Below are 20255 nucleotides of genomic sequence, written 5' to 3' on the forward strand. Positions count from 1 at the left end.
ATAATAAAAGGCAAATATATTGATTCAAATCATTGAGACACATTTTGCAGTAACGAAACATAGGATCCAGCAGAGTGCACAGAAGGAAAATGGGTAGTTCAATAAAAGTTAGGGAAGAATAGTAAACATTAAGTTACTTGCATTAAAAACCATCAAATATATACATCGTTTTTTGCCAAGTACATACATTAATGAGTATTCACCTCATTTTCATCCGTTCAAATACAATTCTACATTATGAAGTCACACATTATGAAGAAAGACATTTCTAAATAGGCACCTTTATAGCAGATAAAGCACATTAATAAATTTCTTCAGTCAGACTAAAAATAGGTAAAAAGATTTCTGGCATTTCTGAGTATAATAAATCGGTGTTTATTATTAACCTGATATCGTCTTATGAACTTTTAAAACATTACATTTGGAGGAGGTGCTAATTTTGTTTCAGAAACAAAAGACTAAATGCAATTCACTCTGTTCATTCAATATTTTTGTCTATATCAAAGTACGTTATTTACATTCATCGTCTTGGCTCAGAAGAACCTAATTAATTGAAACCATTTCTCAAGCAGATAATGCTGTGTTCACTAATGACTGACCAGGACAATAAAAGCAACTTTGATTATTGCCTAGTGAGGGTTAATCAAATCAGGAAGCAATTTTAAATTTGAATGTTGAAATTATAAATGAGCAGTAGCAATTGTAGAACATAAAACACGATATCTCACGTTGCAAGTTTAAATTAATCCCATTTGCCCGTACGTGGTCTATATCTTTCCATTTCCAGCCTGTTCCAAGTGCTTGTCTAAATGCTTCATGAACGTTGCTGTTGTAATCTGCTCCCATCACTTTCCCTGAAAGCACATTCCAGGCACCAGCAACTCTCTGTTCAAGAAACTTTCTTCACAAATCTTCTTTAAACATTCCACCTCCTACCCAAAATCTATGCCCTCTAGTATTTGATATTTCTACTTTGAGTAAAAGACGATCTACCCTGTCTGAGCTTCTCATAACTTGATATGCTTCAATCAGATTGCTCTTCAGCCTCCAATGCTTGAGAGAAAACTATTAAAGTCTGTCCAACCTCACATAACTAATATATTCTCAAATCTGAAAAGACCTCCTGCACCCTCCCAGAAGCTTCCCATCCCATCCTCCATTTTATGCAACAACCAAAACTGCACAAAAAATGCCTAACCAAAAAGTTTCATACAGCTGCAACATGTAACTTTTATACTCAATGCTCTAACTGGTTAATCTCTAAAACACGAATTCTTGGAGCCTTGTAAAATATTTTAGGATCTATCTACAAAACTACATTAAGTCTTCACCAATTAACAGAATAGAACAATAGAATTCAGAGAGAATAGCACCCATGGTATCAGACAAGTCTTCACAGAAAAGAAAACAGCAAGTTAACCTACCATGGGTGCCACATAATGCAATCTGTCAGCCACAATGCAAGCTTCACAGTCATTCACTGAGCAACAATTGATTCCAATAAAAATGTCTAAATGAAAATTAAATCTTCCTTGTGTAATTTGCCCATTACATTTCTGTCCTGATATTACTTCTTTGAAGGTATTTATATTTTGATACTTATAGCATACACTCTTTCTGCATTGATCAATTTAAAATAGCAATTCTGGATTATGAACACTGAAGCTTTAATATTGCAGGTTTGACTGTGCTTCAAGCAAATAACTCCATGGTGTAAGGGCATGCTTTCCAAACCAAAAGTTTGAAGTTCTCACCAAGATGATGCTCTATCCCAAGTGAGGTATTACAAGCAATGAATCTCACCTTGATTTTGTTTTTAAAAGATATTGGGGAAGGTCAGAATTAAAGGTATAATGGCAAAAGATGATGCACAACACCTTTCACTATATTGTAACCACTGAAATCACCAATTAGAATTTCTTCTTTCCAATGATAAAGTTAAAAAGATGGTGGGGGTGGATAAATGAAAGGAAGCAGTTGATTTTTAGTAGTACAGAGGTAATATAAGAAAACAATACAACATTCAATGTGGAACGTACCACATACAGGAAGTAGGGCAATCAAAATTTAGAGATTGAAATACATTTTAATTACCTGAAATTCCCATGCCAAGGCCTATATTGACAACCCACTGCCGCTGTTATTTTTTTAATTTGTAAAATAATCCTGCAAAATTCAACCTTAGAACGTCCTTCGTGCCATTTTTAACTTAAAATCTACATAATGAAAACAGGTCATTACTGCAAATGAATGACTGGAAACAACCACCTAATGCTATGATCCATCAGCCAATTTAACAGGGACTTAAAAATGAAATTGCATTAGTTTTGCTTCACCTGTCAGCATTACACAAGGTCAGGTCCAACATCAAGTACAGTAGTAATGTCGAGTAATCAAGTTCTGGTTTCGGACAGAAAATACTATTCTAATTATTCAGGCTTAAAAGTGTTTATTCATTTATTGAATGATGGATGATCACAACTTAAAAGTGTAATTAACTGAGATTTTCATAAATTATACATTTGACATTTTTTCTAAAAATATCACCAAGTCCAGCGTAGGGCATAGGCCGATTGAGGCCCATAGATTGCATATTGTACACCACTGCGGTCCCTCCATTGTGTCTTTCAACAAATTTCTCAACCAGATCAAGATTTTACATTTATTGCCACAAGCTTTATCATTGTATTGATCTGAAAAGTGAATCCATCTGTTTAATCATCCGTAACACGAGGATCAGGTATCATTCCAGTAAATTTTCTTCAGCAGGCTATTCAATGCTTCGACACCCATCATAATATACACACATTAAAACCAAAAGAGTTTTCCAAGCTTTAATCAAGGATCGACATGGTTTAAAATATTTGTTCCTTTTTGATTAATTCATTCCAGAAATCAATTTCTATGCATTGCCTTATCAATTAGTGTTGTTAATGTTCATGATCTATATTTCTGTATTCCTGGCCCCTAATTGCTGTATTTCATACATTTAATTTTCTCAAGAGTTTGCAGCCTCCTCTTTCCACCAAAAATGTGCCACCACACGCCTAGATGTATCCATACCTCACACAACCTACAATTACTGCCATTTAGCTCCACCTCATCGACATCAATTACAGCAATTACACCGCTTCTCTAGAAAATTAACATAAGCGCAAACTTTGAGCCCAAACTTTGATATATTAAGGCCCGAAAGTGCGAGAGTAACTCAGCAGGTTAGGTAGCACCACTGGGAAACATGACTAGGTGACGTTTCGGGTCGTGAACCTTCTTCAGGCTTAATATACAGTAAAGTCTTGCTTTAATGGACCCCTAATAACAAATATCGATTATAGCAGATGGACCCGCTGATGCCACCACTGGCCTCTTGCAGCTCTGACTTCCGAGCCGCAACAACAGTCGCATCAACAGTACGGTCAACAGCTGGCGAAGGGTTCACTGGTGCAAACCAGCAGCATCGGAGCCTAGCTTTAAGGTGAAATTATACCAAGTGCTGGAGTAACTCAACAGACTGAATCAGTCTGAAGAAGGATCCTGGCGTTACATATCCATGTTCTCCAGAGATCCTGCCTGACCCGCTGAGTTGCTTCAGCACTTTGTTCTTAAGCATATTAACCAACATCTGCAGTTCTTTGTTTCAACTGCATACAATGATAAGACCTTACTCAATTATAGGGGATGAGCATTCATTACTCCTGTTTTTTTCTACAGAAAATATGTTACCTCCTTTTTGGAACCTGTGACAACTGTCTAGTTTTCAGTTTTAAATGCTCTTCTTCCATTATAATTTCTACTACAGCTGACTTCTCTTCCCAGTCACTTTTAGCTCATGGTTACCATTCATCCAAACTTGCAGACTTATTCGCTGGTTTGAACAAGTAGCTTAAATTGACTAACCTTAATGTATTATATTAGGAGTGTTCTGCCTGGAATCTAATGCAATAATCAAAATTACATAAACCCAAAGCCAAATTCTCAAATTACAACATGCATAGAATTCAATATACAGATGCACAACCTTTTATCCGAAAGCCTTGGGACCAGACATTTTCGTAATTCAGAATTTTTCGGCTTTCGGAATGGAAGATTTTTAGCGTAGATTTTAACGGCTGGCTCAGTGGTAGAGTGCTAGGCTCATATCCGCAAGGTCGCGAGTTTGCGCCTCGATTTTAGATCGCGAGTTTGAAAAGTTTTTTCTTGAAATAGGATAGGGAGGGTTAGGCTGGGATCATTCAAGATAGCTCTTATGCGGGAGACAAGTGTAGGAGAGGTGTACTGACTGTTGGGCAGAACTTTGGAAGTGATTGCCCAGCCCAAAAGGAGTGTCAAATGTCCCTCCAACAAGAGGAAGTTCTCCCCGATTTCACAGGGCGATAGTTACAGTAGCTCGCCCCCTCATCTGCATTGGGTTCCTCTGGAGTTGGGCGGGCTGGGAGAGACCTCCCATCTGAAGTCTACATTTCCGTGCTAAAAATATTTCGGTGTCCCGATAGGGGGCAGCTCAGGCTGTGGGCGAACTGCCACTTGTCGCTGTAGCGGGCAGGGAGCGGCTAGGCCACGTTCTCAGCTCCTGTCCAGGGGTGTGGCCGGAGACGCAGGACCAACAGGACCCCCACTCCCGATGCACCGCTACAGCGACAAGTGGGAGTTCGCCCACAGCCCGAGTGGCGCCCCCGCTTCCACAGCCCGGGTTCCTCGGGAGTTGGAGCGGGGCTGGGCTAGAGTTGCTGCTGGCTGTGAGTCTCTGGGATCTCCGTGCTTGCAGTCGGTGTCCCCATGATCCTTTCTCCGGTCACCCCCCTGGAATGGAGCTGAGAAATTGTACCGCCCTTGCCCCCTTTGAACTGCAAACAAGTGACAGTTCCCCAGTCTCAGCTCCTGTACAGGGGGGTGGCCAGAGAGTCACAGCCCGAGCCATTTCTGTCACACGGGGACAGTGGAGAGAGCGTGTTCCTCTGGAATGAAGAAGCTGGCTGTGGGTCTCTGGGATCTCCGTGCTTGCAGTGGGCCTGGGAGTCGGTGTCCCGTTGGTCCTGACGTCTCCGGTGGTCCTGACGTCTCCGGTGACTGACACTGGCTCCAACGTGAAGACAGTGCAAAGCCCCCGCGCCGGTGCAATGGGCGGGGAGCTGGAGAGGGGAGGGAAGGGGTCACACACATGGCCGGGAAGCAGAGGGGTATAGGTGGGGTGAAACTGAAGGGAGTGACAATCTGCTGCTCCCTGCCCGCTGAGTTAAAACGTTCCCACGCAAGACTCACGATACACTGTGTATCGTTCTACCATTTTAACTCAACGGGCAGGTAGCAGCATATTGTCAATCCCCTCCCGCGCAATCTCAATTCCCGTTCCCTTTTCTTCGAGGACCGACAGGTTCCGCTGTCGACTCTGCGGGCCGCCTCGTTGACGAGTTCAAGAACCTCATTATGCAAAAAATGTCGCTATCAAGCTTTTCGGGATCGTCGGATATTGCAACCTGTACTGAAAGAGCCTGAATTTTAGTATGAAAATTGAAACATTAAACATTCAAGATAGCTATTAAATTATAAACTTTCCCTGTAAAATATAGCCCAGGAGCAAATTACAAGATGAAGTTCTTATTTCACAGGTATATTAGTATCACCGATTGGCAAGTTTGGTGCAAGGAGAGACCTCCCATCTGAAGACTACATTTGGGCTAAAAATCTTTCATAGAAACATAGAAAAATAGGTGCAGGAGTAGGCCATTCGGCTCTTCGAGCCAGCACTACCATTCAATATGATCATGGGCCGATCATCTAAAATCAGTATCCCGTTCCTTCTTTTTCCCCATATCCCATGATTCCTTTATTTGAGCTATTTCCTGATAGCTAAATTTAACTCTTTTGAAAACATCCAGTGAATTGGCCACCACTGCCTTCTGTGAGGATAGAGAATTCCAGATTCACAACTCTCTGGGTGAAGAAGTTTTTCCTCATCTCAGTCCTAAATGGCCTACTGTGACCCCTGGTTCTGGACTCACCCAACATCAGGAACATTTTTCCTGCATCTAGCCTGTCCAATCCTTTAATAATTTTATATGTTTCCATAAGATACCCTCTCATCCTTCTAAATTCCAGTGAATATAAGCCCAGTCGATGCAATCAGAAATATGGGGGTGGGAGATTGCAACCTTCACGTGGTCCACCCTGTTTCGACTAATGCAATCAACCCGATGTGCACAAACAAATAGATCAAATAAAACAAGTTGACTTACAACTTTAGGCTGTGCACACCATAAGCAAGAAGTAGAATCAGAAACATATACAGCAAAATTCATTAAGGGCGTGTTAACAACTTCCTAGGAATCAAAGTACTCAGATACATTGTCCACTGATCCATTATCACCTGCAATTGTAACATTCTGACATGCTCCATTTAAATGGCAAGTCTTCAACCATTTCCTTGCTGAGTCACCAGCCAAAAAACACATGCACTTGCTCTACTGAACCATTAAAACAAATCATTCAGAAATCTTACCTATTTTAATGAAACGACAGGGGAACATCTGATCATCAATTTTGTGCTTCAACGTGAAAGTCTCCTTGTTGTAATCATTCTTTAAGCCACTGTGAATTAGAAACGGGAGCACATGTCAATGGAATGACCTCCAGACTGAAAATGAAACAATAATGACAATGCAAATGGCCATTGCAAGCATGTTGTGTCGTCAAAAAAAAGTTTCTCTACTTGATATCACTGTCCACCTTAATCCAAATCACAGATTCAGTTCACTTTAGTTTAGTGTACAGAAATACAGGGAAAAGCTTTTGTTGCAGGCTAACCGGTCAACAAATGACAAAACATTAGTAGAGCTAATAGGACTTGATGTTTCAATCCCTGTAATAAGTCGACACTCTTGCTATTTGCAGTGGGATTGTAGTGGTGAAAGGTAGGGAGGTACGTCATCAGGTGGGCACCCTCCTTCTTTAATGTTTCATTGATAAGCCCACAACATCTCCAGAGAGCTCAACGGTGATACCTGGCGTCCCAGTTACACCCCCCTCAATTCCATACCCTCCTGTCTTCATCTTGCAGCCCAATTGTTGTCTCTCCTTTTGATCCAAATCCAATTGCTGCTTTTTTCTGCAGAATTTGATAATGATTTGATTGCTTGATGGAGGGAGCGACCCCTCGCCCCCATTTTCTTTAATAGCCTGGTCATAGATGTAGCAACAAATCCCCTGCATCCCACTTCGACAGGGGAAATCTTGGTCTTCCAGCCATTCTAGGAAGCTTCAGTCGCCAGATAATTACAACCGAGCCATTTACAGTGTAACATAATTAAAGTAAGAAATGTTGCTGCAGGAATGAAGATTTAAGAGTGTGGAGCGATTGTAATGTGAGATTGTAGATCTGCTTCTGCGGCTAGCACGCAAATAGTCGCTTGGGTTAGACGGCATCTTGGAACTATTTTAAGATAACACTAAGATGCCAACTAATTGTTTATTTCCAGTTCATGAAGATCATTGCAGGTCAAAACATATGGGGTTTTTTGCCTCTCACCAGTAGCTGAAAGTTGTCAAATTTTGGATTCACTGTCCCAGATCAACTTTGTCTCTTTTTCACAGCCTCAGCCAACATGCGAGAGGTCACCTACTTCTCCTAAGTCTTAATATCTACCCAACCCAATATTTACCCAACACACTTTTAAGATCTTGGCTCATTAAATTACATCTTGATTAACTTTGCTTAAACAGTCTTACCATGAAAACATACAAGTACATGTTATAGAAAGTGAATATTTAACCAAATATGCCAACATGCCAGCTCTTTGAAAGCAAATCATACCAATTTACCACTTCTTTACCCTCTTGCCTGCAAATAAGATTGTTTCGAAGTACATATCTGATTCTCCTTTAAAAAGACAGTGTTAGTTTTGCTCCCACCACCGTTTTAGGCAGTACATAGTGGCAAATCTTGCTGCATAGAAAACAAACAAAATTCATTTTCCGTCTGGGAATTTTGCCAATCTTAAATCTGTGCCCCGAGGTTTCCACTTCATCTGCCAGCAGAAAGTATTTTTTTCCCTAACAACTGTTCCAAAACCCTCAAATTACAACCAAGATGCCAACATTGCATCCCAAGTCTACCAAAGCCCTTATAGCTGATGTTTCTCACATATTAACAGCATTTGAATGTTTGCCTTGTTTGAGAGCAATCTGGTTTGATTTTGCTCTATTTGCAGTTTCTTTCTGTTCTCATGCCAAAACAGATTAGTTTATTGGCATGAATAGGATAGAATAGGTTTAGCAGAAAATAGGCCAAACACAGGCAGGTGGGACTAGTGTAGACAGGGCATGTTGGTCAGCCTGGGCAAGTTGGACCGAAGGGTCTGTTTCTGCACTGTACAAGTCTATGACTTCACTTCACTGCAAACACAAATGATCATATTCCACAATGCAGCCCATTTTTTCATACACAAATCAAATGGCTTGCATAAGATGCAGGGTTCAAACATGACCCCAGATGGTAGAAACTGGAAGGTACACAAAAAAGCTGGAGAAACTCAGCCGGTGCAGCAGCATCTATGGAGCGAAGGAAATAGGCAACGTTTCGGGCCGAAACCCTTCTTCTAAGAAGACATGCTGGTGAAAAATTATTCCCATCGGCATGGCATGACCCACTCATCTGATTTATTAAGCTAATAGTCTTAAAGAGTGGAAGACAATATACTGATTGAAGGTAGAAACTAGGAACTGAAGTTGCTGGTTACCAAGGAAAGATGCAAAATGGAATTCAGTAACTCAGCGGGTCAGGCAGCATCCCTGAGAACATGGATCGGTGATGTTTTGGGTCGTGACCCTTCTTCTTGATTAGTATGGGTGTTGGGGGTTTCGGGAGAAGCCAGGAGAATGGGGTTAGGGGGAAGAGATAGAGCAGCTATGACTAAATGGCGAAGTGGACTTGGTGGGCCGAATAGCCCAATTCTGGTCCTATTATCTGGTCCAATTATGAACATATAAACTTCTTCAGCAAGAGTCTCAACCCGAAATGTCACCTATCTATGTTTTCCAGAGATGCAGCCTGACCCGCTGAATTATTCCAGAATTTTGTGTATTTTAATAGTTGTTGAAAGAAAGTCTTTGTTAGTTTGTCAAAGTTTTATTAAATCTATTATTCCATATTATCCTTCAATGGATGAATAGAGAAGAAATTGCTTTAATTGCAATAATCAAAGAGATAAGATTAAATATTTATGTAACTACAGTTTCCTATATCCTAAACCTATTCACATATATTGAGAGCAATTATCTATTTACATGCACAAATGGCAGAAGGCTAGGGACATGAAATTGTACAAAATACAAATTATTGTGTGGAGTAATAATTTTTTAACATTAAAGACTTTTGACTATTTTTGAACAACAATAATTCTGAACTCTACATTGAGAAGGAAATCAAAATACAATGCAGTCATTTGGCTTGCTGGAGTTCCATCTCTTCTGGAAAGATTTTCTCATTAACCTATTCCAGTGTCCTTTCCCACACCTGAAATGTTGTTTTTTAAATAGTTATGAAAGTTTTTATGTATTCTATTTTTTTTTTTACTTACTTGCCAACTTAAATGATTTTCTCACAAGGTATGCATTCAGACCAAGTGGTTTTCCTACTGTTCACCGCTCATCCATGCTACATTGTTACATTTTATAATCTACATTATATGACCTGATTGATGACATTTTCTCTTGTATCTTTAGTTTTGTTTAGAGATACAGCGTGGGAACAGGCCGTTCAGCCAACCGCGCCAACCAGCGATCCCCACACGCCAACACTATCTACACATTAGAGTCAATTCACAACTTTACTGAACCCAATTAACTTACAACCCTTACATTCCAAAAAAGAATGTGGGAGGAAACAGTAGTACCCGGAGAAAACCCATGTCGTCACGGAGAGAACGTACAAACTCCGTACAGACAGCACCCGTAGTCAGTATCGTACCCGGATCCCTGGCACTGCAAGCCAGCAACTCTACCGCTGCGCCAAGGTGCGTACCTTTACCATTGCTATGTTCTTTAATCACTGTTGCCATTGTTAATAGATTCCAGTTTTCTGTTACTATGCTAATTTTCAGACTCATTTTTACTAATCTTCTTGCCTGCCGTTTTCTGACATTCTTTCTACTGTCCGTCAGTGTCTTTGAGATTAATCTTATTTCCTCACTGAATGGCAATTGGAAGCTTGTACGGTAACACCATAACTGTTGCCATAGTGTTTCACATCTATACCCTATTTATTGCAACTTAAATTTTCCTCATTAGGGATTGCTAGCTAGACGGATGAAGTACATTTGGGTTCACTTTTGTGAATTTAAGTATTTAAATTAGCTTGCTTTTGAACCTATTCTAAATGTCTTTCCTTCCCATGAAAACAACAACCAATTTCATTCTTGGACATGTATAAAAGCTTTGATTTGAACAAGTAAAATTGTACTCATGAAGATGTCCATTATTATGGTAAAATTTTTATCAACACTGAATTTTGTGCAATTCACAGCCTTAACTGATCAGATATTAAATCTCAAATAGCAAAATGTTGCTCAATTAATCTCGATCCAACTTTCAAAATATCACCCGAGTCAAACATTGATCACTATTTTCCACATTCAAATTTAAATACGAAGACTACAAAAAAAGCTGGTATTAGATACGCTAATATAATCTGCATGTTGTGAAGCAGGGTGACAGCACTGTAGAAATTGTTGTGATACTAAATCAGAAGCTAGCCATAGAGATATCAAAAATAATTTTAAATTAGGAAGTAATGGCACTCAGATGAATTGTTATTCTGGAACCAAGATGCAAAATCTTCAATTTGGCTTTCAGATCATAATCAAACCATTGACAGATCCATCAAGTGGAATGCAAAACCTCCAGCATAACCTTGTCAAGGTTCCAGATGGAAGCTAACAACCAAGACAATGTCGATCAACAGCCGTTATTACTCAATCACCTTGACAGCAGTTCAGTCATGTTCTCTTCGCTCATTCCCCCGTAAACTTTGAACTTCTTCAGGTTGCAAACATGGGTCTTCTCATATTTTCCAAAGGTGATGCTCTGGACTATTGCTGGCCTCTCAAGTTTCAAAATCAAGTACTGCAGGAAAATAGTAAAAAGCAATTCAAAGAGAGTAATAATATCCAAGAGCACTATCACAACATCATTGAAAATATGTCAAGCTTATTAAGAGAAAAGGCCCATTTGTTTTAGGAACTACAAAACATTCAGACAGGGAAAAAGATCACTCTGAGAAAAAATGGGAAGCTGCTCCCAATAACAGAAACCATTAAAATGATAGCAAAAAAAAAAACAATGGCAATACGAACTTTCTTGGATATAACACAATAATTTCTTAATGAGGTAGATGCAACTCAAATTACCAAGTATCACACTGTCAATGTTTGGGACAGGTTTCCAAAAACGAAGGTGCACAAAAATGGCAATGCACCTATACTGCAGGTCTGTAGAGGTCAAGTTAACAAGAATATGATGCTGGCCTCATTTAAATCAGTAAAAGTACAATGGCAGAGTGCAACACATAGCACTTAACGTTAATAGATGGGCCTGCACTGTCTTAAACATGATAGCATTAATGCAATGATGTAAAGCAATACGTATCAATTTGATAAGTTCATATATCTGCCTGGAATGAATGGCTAAGATGAGGCTCAAGCTATAAACCGCAAATCTCAGACAAACTTTCTCAGACGAATGTGTGTACAGGGATAAAACCCTGCAAATGGCCTCCCACACCTTCACTGACTATTGTAAAACATCTTGTACTGACTGGCCACAAGTTATGTGCATAGTTTCACAAAGACATTCGCCTTCTCAGAATTTGCCCTTAGAAAGATTATTACAATCTAGCATGTTTTGAGGACCAAGTTTGCTGTTAATTTACTGAACTGCTAGCAGCTTTGCAACAGTATGCAGTGGGAGCAGGCAGATAGAAAATGGAAGCATCACTTGCTGTAATTATCACCAAGAAAATAGGATTTTAAATGAATACAGTAGCCCTGCATTCAAGGTAATTTCCACTATATGATCAATATAAAGTAAACTGTACACACAGTATCTCACTTCCACTTTGTCCTTTTTAAATGACAATTGGACATGAATTGTTTAAACTGAAAATGCTGACTATTCATCATTTATTATTCATCATTCAGCCTGTCCCGCTGAGTTACTCCAGCTTTTTATGTCTATCTTCGGTTTAAACCAGTATCTGCAGTTCCTTCCTACACATTTCATCTGTCCTCACACATCTTAAGCAAAGAACAAACAGAATTTAAATAAACTATTAAGGTTTAGATGGATATGGGCCAAATGCAGGCAAGTAGAACAAGTCTCGATGGGACATGTCGGGCCGTGTGGGCAAGTTGGACCGATGGGCCTGTTTCCACACTGTATCATTCTATGACTACATTTAGAATGATACCATCAACACTTTTTTTCAGTATGCACATATTGATTTTTAATGACAGCAAATTAAATTGTCCAATACAAGATGCGAAAAAAATGTAAAACAGGTGCCAACTGGTCTTTAAGGAAAAGTACTAAGCACAGAAAGGCAAAAATAAATATACAAATTGTCCAGAAAAATATTTTTCTGCCCCTTAAAAATCTCTATTAATACATTTTCTGCATTATAGCTAACAGGCAAAGAATTCAACATTAAAAAGGAATTAACAAAATGCATCAATTCCATTCTACTGGCAGCTGAAAATCCATTTTTTTAGTTTATAACATTCAAGGATTTTCTCTAAAATGTAATATTTATCAATTAAATTTAACATCCCGAAATAGTTCTGCTTGTCCACCTTATCTTGCTCGTCATAATTTTATATGCTCCAATGCCGTTCTCTGGAGTTCCAGAGAAAACAATTCTAATCTGATCAAGATAGCATCTGCAGTTCCTTCTTTCCCAAATGTGTTCAACCTCTCTCTGTAGTTAATACCTCTTAATCCAGGAATCATTCAGGTAAACCAGCTCCCCACTCTTTTCAAAGTCTCCACATCCTTCCTGTAACGGGGCACCAGAACTGCACACAATAGTCCAAATGCAGCCTAACCAAAGTCCTATAAAGCTGCATCATGACTGCCTGACTCTAAAGGGCCTGTCCCACGAGCATGCGACTCCATGCGGTAAGCGCGACCTAACGTGGTCGCTTGAGCGGTACGGCCTCTCGAGGCCGGTTCCACTTCGATCATCAGAGCCGTATGGAGTTGTGCGGAGATGGTCCCGACATCGCGCGGGGCTCCGAAAAACTTACCGCGTTCAAAAATTCCGCGCAGCAACGACCTGCCGGCCCGCAGCCGCCTCGACGGGCGTGCGCAGCGTCTTGACGCAAAACGTCATGCGCGAACTTCCCGCGGACTTCACGTCACTCACTCGACCTTCGCGCGCCCCCCGCTTCCGGTTTGGTCGCGCTTGCCGCATGCAGGTCGCATGCTCGTGGGACAGGCCTTTTATACTCAGTGCCCCTATCAATGAAGGCAAGCATATCATATGCCCTCTTCATCACTTTATCAACTTGTGTTGCAACTTTCAGGATGATATAGACTTTGACCCCAAGAGCCTTTTATATATCAAATGCTATTAAGTGTGTTACTATTAATTGTGTATTTTCCACTTACATTCAACCTCCCAAAGTGCAACACATCACATTTGCTCAAATTCAATTCCGGCCCAGATCCCAGCACCAAGACAGATGAAGTATCTCAAGAATCAATGCAAGGAAAGGGATGACACAAAAAGACCAATCCAAAAGAACAGATAAGAATTATTTTACCTGGGGTGGGTAGTTGCTTTCAGAGGACCATCGCGAAGATTGATCGCTGGGTTTATCCACCAAAATATTCCTAGAAGGAAATAACACCAGCATTAGTTTCTCATATCAAAACTTTTTTTTTTCCACAAGCAGGATTGGGTGTAGTTCCGCAATCTTGTCTTAAAGCATAAATATGGTTCTCCACCAACTCCTCCCCAAACATTTCTTGAATAACTACTAAGGCATCTGCAATGTTAATGCTTTAAAACTGAACGGGAACCTTATGAGGATGTTCTGTGTGATGTGGGCTCTTGAAACATTTTTCCAAGTATGAACACTTTACCTATTAATTGGATAAGAAACAAGTACTGCAAACGGAACTCATAAACTGAATACACAAATGTGTGAGGATAATCAATTATTAACCTGCCAATCCAAATGCCCTGGCAGATAGCACACAATACATGTTCTTGAATTAAGCTGTAGATATAAACATAAATTTTTCATCCTGCTGCATAAGATGGCCGTGTTTAAGACAAAATCCAGGAGATGCAATTATTCCAGTAAACAAAGAATGAGAATAATTATCCTTATTTTCCTCACATGCTATCTTCAAACAAGTGAATACCCAGGTTTTTGTCCAGGTACAAGCCAGAGATTAACCAAGTGCTAACTCGCCACAAGCCTCCAAGAATGGAGGACGATCTGACAATTGCATAAAAATCCCCAAAGCAAAATTCAAGCAGGTGTCATCTGACATCAAGAAATAAAGTTCAAGCAATGCTGACGACGTGCAATACACAGTAATTTACACAATGCCAAATCTAGATTCTACGAGAAAAATATATCATAATAGACTTATGTTCCCAGCTACTGCAAAGGAATCTTCAGCCAGAGGCAGAGCAATCATTCAAATTGGCATTGGGCATTTCCCATCTGTAGCAGAGATAAGTTTTCTGCACTTCAGAAAAAAAAATCAAAATGCTCACTGCTCATCAAAATTAAAGAAATGAAACTCAAATTTTCACGGTTGATAAGACTGTTCATTGCTTTTTTGTTTGCATTAAAAAGACGGATAAATTCACTTTAATGTCAATGTTCAATCAGTTATAACAAGCAATTCAAGATCTTTTTTTTTTTAAACAGTCTACAGAGTACATTGACCTTCCGTGAAAAGCAACGTTAGTTTTGGATCAGGAGCTCCAAGTTTAAAATCAACAATATGTAATGTGATGGTAATATTGTAACACAATGAATGAGGAGTCCCGCGGACTGTTTCACGAGTCAAATCTAAGTGATATATGGGCAAGCACATTACATCTTCAGTAGATGTTAACTCCTTAAACATGTCTAATCCTGCACCAACCAATCTATTTGCTCTTGCATCTGTTGAGTACAATATAAAAGAGACATTACGTCTATTGCAATGATTACAGTTAAACCACAATGTCCAAGGCAAAATTGCCATGATCTTATGCTAAAAATTTTATGAAACAAATCCACAGGACATAAACTACAGTGCAGGAAGACAAGATATTAAACAATGGTTGCTGAGACAACAATATGCATCACAGGGAGCAAAATCACTGCATATGTTCAACAATCTCTTCAATGACCTATAGGTCAGAAACCACTAAATGAAGTTAAACTCAGTAAGAATTAAGTACAAAAGGGTACAAGTTAAAATGCACCAGCTATAAAACTGGTTACCATTGGATAAATCTCTCACAATCCTTCGAAAACGTTAGTTTATGAGATTAACAAGGATTGTGTCCTGTTATGGAGCCTTCCAGTTATGAGGAGAGTGACTGGATTTCATTTCCTTGGAATTGAGGAGTCAAGGAGGGGACCTGATATGGATTAAAAAAGGGGGTGAGTTTTAACGGAATCAGAGAATTATTTTTTTTTCACCCAGAGAGTGGTATACAATGCCTGTAGAGCAATGTACTGATATTATTAAGATATATAGATGAACACGTGAATTGTCCAGGCATAGTTGGCTATATAGCAAATGCTGGCATATGAGATTATCACAGGTGGGTACTCGATGGTCAACATCAACATGTCAAAGGACTCTTTTCTGTCCTGCATGACTTTCAGTGTGAGAGAGTGTAAACAACGCTTTGAGGAAGACAATCAGCATTGTATTCTTTGTAACTGTCTTAGAATACAAAAATAAAGAGGCCCATCTCAAGTTTTCCAGTGACATCTCCCTTGGAAGAATAAGCAGTTTTGGGATTCCAAATCTTTAGGGGTTATACTAGAAACGTCGTCACTGAGACGTATAGCATTCTGAGAGGGACTGACAGGGTGGATGTCAAATAATTGTCTCTCTCAGCTGGAGAACCTAAACATAGTAACGGGGGCATAGTCGCATAGTAAGGAGCAGGATACATTTGTTCAGGTGAATAACAGTGGATCTCTGGAATTCTTAACTCAGAGTAGAGAATAGAAGTTTGGTAATAGAAAAAAAATCACATGTGGTTAAAGTGCACATTGTCAGGTTTTATTAAAGGGTATTTTTATACATGTTGGTTTCATCGTGTAGAAATTACAGCTGTGTTTATACATAGTCCCCCCCATTAACATCTCGGTCTCTGGTTAGAGACTGACTTCGGGAACTCCAAGCCGCGGGAGCTTCGACCGACCAACGGCTGCGGGAGCTTCGATCACCCCGACTGCGGATGGTTCGACTACCCCGAACATGGGAGAATAAAATAGGAAGAAGATTGGACTCCATCACAGTGAGGAACGTGGGGAATCCGCTGTGGTGGATGTTTATGTTAACTTTTATGTAATTGTGTGTCTTGTTGCTTTTTTAAAAAGTATGGCTGTATGGTAATTCGAATTTCACTGTACCTTAATTGGTACATGTGACAATAAACTGATCTTGAAACCTTGCCCAGCCTGGGGAGTACCTTCAGCAACAGGCTGGTTCCACCAAGATGCAGGAAAGAACACCACAGGAGATCCTTCTTTCCTGTGGCTATCAAGCTGTACAACCCCTCCCCCTTCTGTCGTGGGGTAGACTGAGACTGACCCTACCCCCCAAATCTTTGCACATCCCCGATCCTTTCCACTCGTCACTTTAATTTCAAGTTTCATGTATTTTGTGTTTTTATCACTGTTGATCAATTTCCCTCCTGGGATAAATAAAGTTATATTTTATCGTATTTGTATGTGGATCTTCTGCCCAACAGGAGAGAGGAGAAGAGAGAATGATGGTTTGTGAGTGGTCATTGATTATGTCAACTGTTTTCCCAAGGCAGTGAGAAGGACCGATGGAATAGAAATATAGAAAATAGGTGCAGGAGTAGACCATGCAGCCCTTCGAGCCATTAAATATGATCATGGCTGATCATCCAAAATCAGTACCCCATTCCTGCTCTTTCCCATATCGATTCCTTTAGCCCAAAGAGCTAAACATCCAGAATCCATGGGGAGGCTGGTTTGCCGGGCTGCGTCAGCGACTCTCTGCAATGTTTTGCGGCCATAGGCAGACAGTGTCACATCAAACTGTGATGCATCCCAAGAGGATGCTTTCAGTGGTGCATTTGTTGAAATTAGTAAGAGATATTAATGACATGACAAATTTCCTCAGTGTTGTGAGGAAGTAGACATGTGAGTTTGCTTTCTCGGCTGGATCATCGATGAGGTTGGATTTGGTCAAATTGCTGGTGATATTTACACAAAGGAACTTGAAGTATGTTAATTGGTCTGAAGAAGGGATCAGACCCGAAATATCGCATATCCATGTTCTCCAGGAATACTGTCTGACTCACTGAGTTACTCCAGCAATTTGTGTCTATCATTGGTATAAACCAGCATCTGCAGTTCCTTGTTACTATATATTAGTTAGTTAATTTATTGTCACTAGTACAGAGAACAGGGGAATGTTCTGTTCTGCATGTTATCCATTCAAAATGTACTATACACGAGTACAACAGATCCTCTTCCAGGAAACAGGCAGAGAGTCTGCATGTTCTGCACCACTTCCAGCTTTCTCGCTCATGGTACAATCAGGCAGAACAAGGGTGCCGGCCAAAAACATCGCCTATTCACGTCCTCCAGAAATGCTGCCTGATCCGGCTGAGTTACTCCAGCACCTAGTAGTGTCTATCATGAACCCATTCATGGTCTTCATATCAACACCAGCTTCGGTCTTGCCACTACCCTCGTTAGCTATCTTCCGTCTTCACTCTCACTCCTGATACAGGGTTTCAATCCGATACATTGGCCAATCATTTCCATCCGCAGACACTGCTCAATCCACTAAATTTATCCAGCAGAATTTGTTGTTGCGCAAGTGTGCTTCAAGGAGAATTTATGATTTATTTTTTCCAATTAATTCCAATTCAGCACTGATATGTCTGACAGTTAGATAGAGACAGTTATCTTGATTTCTCTGTGTATAGTGTCAATGAATAAGAGTTTGTATGGCATTGAAATTGGCCATTCAGTCCTCCACATCCATGCTGTTCCTTTTGCAATTCTACACTAATCCCATTGACTGTGCTTCGAACTTGAAATATGCACACTTGTACCAATGCACATTTTTGCTTTCAAACTGTATCTAATTTCTGATCCAAGCATTTTGCATAGATCTTGTTTTTATTGGAATGACTAGAAAGCACCTCAAATCATTATTTTTACACAAACTTAAAAACATTTACAGGCTAGAATGATGCGCGAGTCGTTTCACTTAGCTCATAGGAGAGCAAAAGGCCATTTAATTGTGAAAGGCAGTTGACGTGGCTAATTTAAGTCCCATCACTCAATTGGGGGATAAAGAAAGTTGATGGGGAACTGTTCCAGTGCATGAAAGGTGGTTCTGACTGAAGGATGGGCTCTCTATATCTTTTCATTTTTCCTCAGAATAATAGGTGCTATGGGTGGTGAGAGTCTGTCGTAAGGTTACACAGTGTAAAGAATTTACTGAGAAATGTTGCTGCAGGTCATCGTAACCTTTTTAATACACATTATAAAGGATAGGAAAGGTAGCAACCGAGGTTAATTGATTGCAGTTCAAAAATTTGCAGCTGCTCAAAATCTCATGCTACTCTTAATACTGAAAACAGTACTGGTGGTTTTAAATGGCTTTAACTGTGGAAACATGATTGAAAATTGAGTATATTGTGCTCTCAGGAGCACTTGTATGATTGAACTATGGAGACAGTGAAGTCAATTTGAATAACATCTGTATGTTCAATTGCATGTGGGAGTATGTTTTAAATCCGTGGAGTTTCATACATTAAATTTCAACAAAGGAATATGTACATGTGTTTCAACTACTGGAGCACTCATTGAAGGGTATACGCAATGAAACTAAATGCTTACTTGGAAGAATTTCACCTCCTCTCTCTGACGGAGATTCTGTGAGCTCTTCTCACTGCACCCCATGCGATTTCTGCTGTTTTCCTGCTGTTCGACAACGTTCTGCCAGGCTTTGTCCTGCCCCCTCCTCTCAACGAGATTTCTCCCCACTACTGCAATCAGTTCGAAAAAGGATCCCGACCCGAAACATTGTCTACCCATGTCCTCCAGAGATGCTGCCTGACCAACACGGTGTTCTACACAAGATTTCAACATATGCAGTTCCTTGCGTCTCCTCACAGACCAACCCATCTCCATTTACATCCGTCAGTTATATATATATATCACAAACAACAGCGGCCCCAACACAGATTCCTGCAGGATACCGCCAGTCAGACCACCAGCCAGAATCCTCCGTCTTCTCTGTGTAAGCGTTCTCAGTATATACGTTATGTGTCAAAATGACACTAAGAAGACCATAGCCTGACGTGGTCCAGGAACAACCTGATTTTATCCTGCTACCAGCCAGAAATATTGACAGATTAGCTGGAGGATCAGCTGCTTTGACGTCATCTGATCCTGTCGGAAAGACCTTGTCCCACTGGAGCTTAATGACGCGAGTGGAATGAACTCCTGATGACAAGATTAGCTGTAGTTGGAATGAGCAGCTAAAATTGCAGAGCATTTTCCTAAATTTTTGTCTGGCATGTAAGGGAACAAGCTGCAGTTTTTTTAAGCTTTGCTTGGAATTGAACATGGTAGCACTTCAACCAAAGTGATTCTGTAAAACTTTAGTAATAATATCTGCAATGTCGACTGACAGGAACAGCATTGTCCTACAGTTAGTTTATTCCCTGCAATAACCTTCTCTGAATTAACCTAGCATATTTATTTTATTATAAAACTCAGCGGGTCAGGCAGCATCTGTGGAGGGAAATGGACAGGTGGCATTTCAGATCATTCTGCAGACAGATGAAGTAGCGGGGATACACCTGGTCGGAAGGGGTGTTAGGCAAGGATGAGGCAAGTACAGGAAAGTTGTTAGTGGATCCAGCAAGGAGAGTTGAATGGCAGATGAACCAGTGGCCAGGGCGACCCCTACATCACCGACCTAGTGTTGCTGACCGGACCATGGGGCCTTTAACGCCAAGA

General features: G+C 40.2%; 1 protein-coding gene across 1 annotated transcript in view; it reads right to left on the reverse strand.

Moving 5' to 3' along the window:
- mkln1 (muskelin 1, intracellular mediator containing kelch motifs) overlaps window positions 1-20255 on the reverse strand; it is an 89245-nt gene that overhangs the window by 59581 nt on the left and 9409 nt on the right. Inside the window, 3 exon segments of the mRNA XM_055653393.1 lie at window positions 6497-6585; window positions 10973-11115; window positions 13812-13881. Coding sequence (XP_055509368.1) covers window positions 6497-6585; window positions 10973-11115; window positions 13812-13881 — 302 coding nt within the window.

This window comes from Leucoraja erinacea, chromosome 22 (assembly GCF_028641065.1).
Source record: "Leucoraja erinacea ecotype New England chromosome 22, Leri_hhj_1, whole genome shotgun sequence".
Taxonomy (NCBI): domain Eukaryota; kingdom Metazoa; phylum Chordata; class Chondrichthyes; order Rajiformes; family Rajidae; genus Leucoraja; species Leucoraja erinaceus.